At 35.6% G+C, this 7,967-nt stretch overlaps 1 protein-coding gene across 1 annotated transcript; it reads right to left on the bottom strand.

Moving 5' to 3' along the window:
* Nucleotides 1-724: 724 nt before the first annotated feature.
* Nucleotides 725-7,437, bottom strand: LOC129879882 (uncharacterized). Its single transcript, XM_055953612.1, has 9 exons — nt 6,982-7,437; nt 5,942-6,123; nt 3,899-4,077; nt 3,172-3,456; nt 3,026-3,084; nt 2,900-2,936; nt 2,738-2,809; nt 1,851-2,175; nt 725-1,383 (listed from the first exon to the last, which is right to left on the bottom strand). The coding sequence occupies exons 1-9, from the start codon at nt 7,094-7,096 to the stop codon at nt 949-951; spliced, it is 1,689 nt and encodes a 562-aa protein (XP_055809587.1). The 5' UTR covers nt 7,097-7,437; the 3' UTR covers nt 725-948.
* Between the last annotated feature and the right edge of the window lie 530 nt (nt 7,438-7,967).

The following is a 7,967-nucleotide window of genomic DNA, read 5'->3' as shown; positions in this document are numbered from 1 at the left end:
ATCTTCCTTTGATTCATCATCAGCATTCTTGTTGTTGTGATAATGATAATGATCATGCTGCACATTAACTACAATGTTAATAGTGATTAAAACAGCCACAGCAATAAGAACAAAAGCAATTAAACTACACGAAAGCATTTTTTTTCCATTTTTTTTTTGCTTCAATATACCCAAAAAAAAGTTGTTTGTTGCTCTATTGATTATCTGTTGTTGTGTTAATTATACTAATACTAATGGCCCTTATATATAGCAGGGAAATTTAATGCTTCAATTTCTACTTTTAAATTAATTTTATTTTTTCTTGAATCAAGAACGACTTTTTGAGTTCTTCCACTAAAGTCTTATTGTAATATGTGTGAAATTGCATGCATGACATTTAATGATCTTTTTCGTTTCCCCAGAATTTGGTTAGTTTTACAAAAAGAAACTAATATTACTCCCCTTAGTCCAAAAATTATTTAATTATAAATGAATTTTGATCGATATTTAAGATGTATTTGTATTTTTTTATCATATTGATATGGAAAGAATCTTGACTGATATCAATGCATCATAGATCAAAAAATGAGTTAATTAACCATGAAATAAGACACTTCATCTTTAATTATTGAGTCGGACTTTAATTATAGAAGTCTCCGACTCAAGCTTTGAATATGAAATCACCTTTTAGGAGACTCAAGCCTCAAATATGAAATCACCAAAGCGTGAAATTAGCTCTTCATACTTCAACCAACTACTGATTTTTTCACTTAACAAGAACAATGGAAGTTTACACTGTTCTATACACATATACCAGACATACAATAAAATGGCTACCAATCCTTTGCTCAAAAATGGTGCTTTGCCCCATACATTGAACAAAAGGTTTATAAAGAGATCAAAATAAATCTCATGCCACAAGATTTCTACCACATTTTCTATGCTGAAACTCTCTATAGTATTATATATCTACACTCCAATTTTTGGAGTTGTGCCTCTTGATGACAAATCAATGTTACTATTGCTGCAGCTAACATTCTTGCCATTGCAGCTGCTCTTTATACGCAAAGAGAGCTTCGCAAACACTTCCTCCCTTTGGGGGCGGTTTGCATATACTATCCACAACGCGAGACTTAGCATGACTCCAACTGAGATGACTGCTAACCCTGCGTTAACGACTCGGAGATGGTGTTCCAACGGAGGGCAGTGATTGGCTGTGATGTTCCTGAATGTATCGCGGACAAAATTGCAGTTCTGGAGATTAAGCAGTAGTGGTGCATAATGTTCGAGAGCGTAGCTAATGTTGACTGTTGCCACCAGCTGTTCGTACATGTCAGGTGTTAGCCTCCCGACGCTAGTACACATTCCAGCCTCAGATACAATGCAAGTATAATTCTGCCAAACCTGAAAATTATTGCAACAACAGTTAAATTGGATTACAAAATATTGTATGCCTAAGATTTGGCAAAGGAACAGCAAAAACTACTGGCCTATCTATAACAGCTAATTTTCAATTTAGCCTCGACTTAATACCATATATCTATGAACCGGTAACTGCAGCATCATTGTCCGACAAGATCTGCGGTGTTTAAAGGGGCAGATATCTAGAACATGTCGGTTCACTTGTATCTTTAGCATATAGAACCAGTAGTCAACTGCAAACTAAAACCTATGTTACTCACTCTCCAAAACTGGTGCAACACCCATGGCGGATCCTCCAGAAATACACTGAGGATCAGACATGCAGCCGAACACATTTTTCAAGAGTCCGAGAAACATAAACTAAAATAACTGTAGAAGGGAATGGTTTCCTTTCCTCTTATAAAATTCTTAGCAGGGAACTCAGGGGGAAGAGAAACATTAACACTTACCATTGAAGAATTTGCCATAGACACTTGATCAGCAGGGCATGGAAGATCGTGCAATTGGGAGTCATATGGATAGCAGAGATGTGGCATAAATGGTCCTGACTGATTATAGTAATTTGAATTGAGATGATTAGATGGATTGAAATTTGCATATGTGTCTATGAATCCATTGACAATATTTACGAGATCAACAGTGACTTGTTTGCTCTTGAATAGTGTTTGGTTTGTCGTTCTCGGGTCAACACATGGAAGGATGTTGCTAAGAGCACTTTCAGCATGAGGATTGTCCACCCACTCTCCCATGGCCATACAAGTGTCTGAAATTGCACTGAAACCAAATAAAAAAAATGTACTGATCAGCGACTCCTTCCAGTCCTTGTACTACTATTATCTGCCTTTTACGTTCTTATCAAAACCATAAATGAAACAGATATACTGATTGAGAAAGCTAAGAATGTTGGGAAGTTACTCCCCATTCAATAGGAATACTGCACAAATGTATGGTCGACTGAATAAAGAGAGCACTTCTCTTTTAAACAACAGTTTTGTCAGGTCAGCAGAAGTACCGAGTACTCTGCCCATCAAGTCTTAGCACATGTAAAGAAATCACCAAGCACCTTTTCATCTCACTTCATTGACCGCCAGGCAATAAAGAAAGAATTTTGCGACCCCAGGAACAGGGAAAAGAGTAGAAAACTGAAGCATGGAAAAAATAAGTTGCTCGGACTCTTTGAAAAAGCTGCCATACCCGTGTCGGATTCTTAAAAAATATACTACTTTGAAGGATACAATGGACAATCGTCGACATTTGTGAAGAGTTCAAACAACAAAGTGGAAAATACAAGCTTCTGTACTAACTGAATACTCAAATATTAGGCATTGTTTCTTACTTGTTAATGATGACAAAAACTCCATAGAGAACGAATGTAACTGCCACCAGCAACCATCCACTAACGATAAATCTGCATCAGAGCATTAGATTGTGAGACGACGGGGAGTATTGAGAAAAAAAGGACAAGTTAATTGTTTGAGCACTGAATAGAAAAGCTTACATGTGAATTGTGTGTTGATGGCCAAGGATAGAAAGGCCTGCAAGAAATGTGATTTCAGTCTCAAAATTAATGTTTAAGATATGAAAGTTGGAGACTAAAAGTAGAGCTCGATGTAGTAATACGTACAAAGACCCAGAATGGAGATGAGAAGCATAACGACAGCAACAGTGATCAAAGCTGACCGCCTGCAAAGTGCCATTTGCACATTAATAGCAGACGTTGAAGCAAAAACAAACACTGAAAAGTAATAGCAAATAAAATTCGAGGCATACACAGCATTGAAGACCCTTCGTATCTTTCCTGAGTTTTCATTTGTTTTCTCCTCAAGATTATCTGCTGCAGAAGATAGGTCTCCATTTAGGCGGTCAATATCATCTTTTACATCTGAAGGGAGGAAAATCTGGGCCACATTTACAGTTTTCGCGAGTAACAGGTATTGTGTAACATTTCTCAGCGTCTGCTCAGTGTAATCCGATTGGTTTACAACATATTTTAGAGTATCCAATGCTTCACCATGAAAATCATCTTGACCAACAGAAAGAAGAATGCACCCGATACTGTCAGTTAAATAAGAAACATGAATCAGTAGTTTTTCTAACAAGCAAAATTCATGTACTTCACTAATCCAAGGCAAAAAAAAAAGAATCATTTTAGTCCAACAAGGTAAATTCCTACTGATTAGGAAACCTAAAACTTCCAAATAGTTACAAGTATTGTGCAAGGCAAGTGCTTAGAGCTACACATTGATAATCTAGCAGAGAATATGTCCCTAAGTTTATGAACAAAACATAGTGCAAGATAAAGCGTTACTATTAAAGTTGATAAAATTGCAAGATCAGAAAAGATTATTTTTGTACAAAAGAATTAACCAGTCAAGAAATTGGATGTGATCCATCCATTTAATCAAGAATACCAAAAACTTAAGGATGGGCTCGTGATAATTCAAATGAGAGAACATATGTATACAGCAAGCAACAAGTCAAGTTTAGATTTTATTACGCTGCAGCACATGTTAAGATAATAAGCACGATCAGGCAAATTCTCTGTGAAAAATGTCGTTCTCCGTCCCTAATATTGATTTTCCATCCGCAGCAAAAATGCACTACAAGAGCCAATCCAAAAGAAATGAACCAAAGCAACGCGAGTATGACCCCAGCAACACCTGTAAAACCAACAGACTGTGGAACCAAAGTCAAAATCCTCATAAGATCACTGTCTTCTAAATGAAAATCCCGACTAAACAGTTAAAGCAAGCTCATCCCAAGATTTATAATAGATGTCCACTGTCGTCTAAGCCAAAATGTGGTTTCAAGGAAATATGCAAAAGATCATCTATCAAGCCACAGTATTTGCACATAAATTAGCTGATCTAGAACTAAAGTTGAAGCTCATAACCTCTTTAGTCTTTAGTTATACTCATGTAGCCTCCCAATGCCACCCAACACTAAAGAAGCTCATCCGAAGATTTATAATAGATGTCCACTGTGTCTAAACCAAAATGTGGTTTCAAGGCAAGATGCAAAAGATCATCTATCAAACCACAATATTTGCACATAAATTAGCTGATCTAGAACTATAGTTGAAGTTCATAACCTCTTTAGTCTTTATTTATACTCATGTAGCCTCCCAATGCCACCCAACACTAAAGAGGAATCACATTTAACCAATGAACCAATTAAAAACACCTCAATCTCAAACTAGTTAAAGTCAGCTATATCAATCCGTTATATCTATTTCACTTTATTTTGACCCATCACAGAAAGAAAAGGAAACACTATATCCAAAAAATCACTAGAAGAGGAACAAGTTCTTAGACACAGCTATGCAATTATGCAGACTTTGCACCACAACATATGCAAATTCATCCTTTGTTAAATGCAAAAATATACTGACAACTTAGATGTTTAAAATCTATACTTGAACTTTTTAAGTAACTTGAACTTTTTAAGTAACCGATCTAACTTTCACGACCCTACCCATACTCTTTCCCAACCATATTCCCTCCTCCAACTGGGAAGCAAATTAGCTATTACCAGAACAGAAGAAAATACATAAATTTGATAGTAGTAGTACTAGGCCATCTTTCACCAGCTATTATCATCACTAGGCACGGAAAAGTTTTCAAGTGAACTAATCAATTCCTGATCTTCTGCAGTTTCTATCTCAGAATTTTCCAGGTCAAAATCAGTTAATTAGTCATGGTCAGTAGATCATATACTAGTTAGAGACTTGGGCTTAAAGTCATGGTAGCGCCAATATCAGATAACAAACAGAGAACCAGCCAATACCCTTCACGCAAGGTGCCTGCAGCCAGTCAACATTATTTTGGTCCAATAGAACGTAATAGTGAAGTAAGATATGTTACAAGTGATTGTGATTAAAAAAAAAACAGAAAACTGAGGTGCAAGTCCAGAGGATATTGCAGCTCAGACAAGTAACTTGATGATCTGTGTTGGTATCAAGTGCTTACAAAAGGGCAGCCCGGTGCACTAAAGCTCCCGCTATGCGCGGGGTCCGGAGAAGGGTGCCAAAATCTATAGGTCATAGCAAGGGCGCAACTTTATTTCTAAGCCTACCAAACAAGTAACATGTTCGATCATGACTCTGGCCCAGGCACCCAGCCCCCACATGGACCTTGTTATAGGCAGGATGGGGGTGTTACCCAATAATCCCCCTCCCAACACCTGCCTCTTGTTGCTCTTGGAAATCGAATCCATGACGTTGACAAATGTTAGGATCAAGCACTTACTATCATGCAAAAAGCTATAGCTCATAGCAAAGGTGCAACTTTATTTCTTGACTAAGCCTACCAAGATAGTACCATGTTCGATCATGACTCCGACCCGGACCACTCCAGCCACTCGTAGGTATTGCCATAGGCAGTATGTTGGCATTACCCAACAAACTGTATAAATTACATACAAGCAGCGAGCATAAGAAATCCTAAACCATAGCAAAATCATCAAGCAAATACATAGCTAAGCATTTTGCTAGATAAATCAATTACAAAAGATGGACAAGAAAATGGAGGATGGTGCTTACAGCCCAGTAGTGTTTATTGGCAATATCCCATCCACCTTTGTATTTGTGGAAACCAGAAAGAAAGTCTGGCCTCCTTGTCCTGTTTCCCGCCAGCACAAGTGTGCTCGCATGCCCACCTGGTGGTTGTGCCATATCTGCTGAGTGCAATACTCCATCCTTCCATGATTCCAAATTTCCCTCCCCTGTAATTTTGCCACACAATTAGAAGTATCAAAAAAGAGGACCACATCATCTAAGAGCCGTAATTTGACCATTATCTAGAAGTCCTTACAGATCATCAAAGTGTCATTAAGCCTTATATATTCATTTCAAACGTACAAGTGATTATTCTTGCTAAAATAAACAAGTAAAGCAATTTCATAACAGAAATCACACAATAAATTATAAAAACATAATTACCCTTAGACAAATTAAGAAAGCATTAAGCATAGTTGTTAAAGAATGACCATTAAAGTATTAATACCAAAACTTCATAACAACCAAGAAAGATCAAATCATGTACTCCAAAAAAATTGCACTCAAATAAATTAGACAATGACATCTGAATTGCAATAAAAGCATATAAAACAACCAAAAGGAACAAATTTTTCATTACAAGAACCCATTTTTTCATCTTTTTAGCATTACATAGCTCTAAAAGGAACCAAAACCACCAGGATAGAAAAACCACATACCAAAAAATTCACCTTTTTCCATAATACAGACAGCCAAGAAGCTTCAATGATCAGAAAATTCATTACAAGAACCGATTTTTTTTTCTTTTTAGCATATATAGCATCATCACTATTCACTAGTGTCACAATCCCTTCAAATAGATAAACCCCATATCAAAGAATTCACCTTAATCCATAATACAGACAACCAAGAAGCTTCAATGATTAAAAAATCTCATTACAAGAACCCATTTTTTTCTTTTTAGCGTATATAGCATCATCACTAGTGTCAAAATCCCTTTAAAGAGAAAAACCCCATATCCAGAATTCACCTTTTTTTCATAATACAGACAGCCAAGAAACTTCAAAATGATCACAATGACTCACCTAAAATGGACTTAAAAGAGTCTCTTGGTAAAGAATCTGCATAAATTGAGCTGAAACAAATTGAAACAGCAAGAATGAGAGTAGCAGTAAAGAATGAATAACCCTTCATCTTCATCTGCAGCCACTGTCCAAAATCTCACTGATACAACAACACGGTATCATGTGCTTTTCAGTGAAAAACAAAAAACCCCATTATAATTTTTTGTTGCATTTCTATATAAACTAAAAGAATCATGTGCTTTCAGTGAAAAACAAGAAACCCCATTTTGATTTTTTGCTGTATTTCTTTAAAAAAAAAATTAAGAGAATCACAGAGAGAAGAGAAGCCACTACGATACAAAGATCTCAACTTTGGGTACTCATTTATAATGAGAGGAAAAAAAAAAAGTCACATGGTGAGGTAATGGAAAGAGAGACATGAAAAGGGCGGGTGTGTTACTCTGTGTGTGTGTGTGTGAATAAATGTAGAAGCTGAATCTGAAGATCACAAAAATCTGTTTTTTATTTGGGACTTTTGTCCTTTTTATTTGGTTAATTAATACTTAATTGTACCCAATTTATATAATTATTTTAAAAGTTGAAAAAAATAATATTGTTGATAAAGAATTAAAGATTAGTGTTCGATTTTTTCAGAGGTTTAGTCAAATTGAACTATAAATTATTAAACGGAAAATTATGTGAATAAAGGAGTATATACTAGTTAATTATTTAATATAGTTATAATTTAATTAATTTATAATTCGTTATTAATATTTGGCGTTAATTACGATTTGTGTCTGTATAATTCGCACGTTTATATAATTCAAAATTTGTATAATATAATTTGTATTACTTTTTATAATGTATTTTTGTATAATATACTTTGTATAACTGTTTAAAATTTAAATGTTTGTGTTTGTATATATTCGTTATTTTGAGTTTATACAAAATAGCTCAATTATACAAACTCACCCGCGAATTATACCAATCGACGAATTGTACAAGTG

Source organism: Solanum dulcamara, chromosome 2 (assembly GCF_947179165.1).
Source record: "Solanum dulcamara chromosome 2, daSolDulc1.2, whole genome shotgun sequence".
Lineage (NCBI taxonomy): Eukaryota > Viridiplantae > Streptophyta > Magnoliopsida > Solanales > Solanaceae > Solanum > Solanum dulcamara.
The sequence above is the reverse complement of the archived record's forward strand: the minus strand, read 5'-3'. Positions and strand labels throughout refer to the sequence as shown.

Bases quoted from the DNA above. Each gene is read 5' to 3' on its own strand.
- LOC129879882 (XM_055953612.1), bottom strand. From the start codon at position 7,096: ATGAAGATGAAGGGTTATTCATTCTTTACTGCTACTCTCATTCTTGCT. The intron at 2,176-2,737 runs GTAAGAAACAAT...ATTTGGTTTCAG, and splicing joins GTTTTTGTCATCATTAACAA to TGCAATTTCAGACACTTGTA. The intron at 1,384-1,850 runs GTAAGTGTTAAT...AATAATTTTCAG, and splicing joins CTATGGCAAATTCTTCAATG to GTTTGGCAGAATTATACTTG.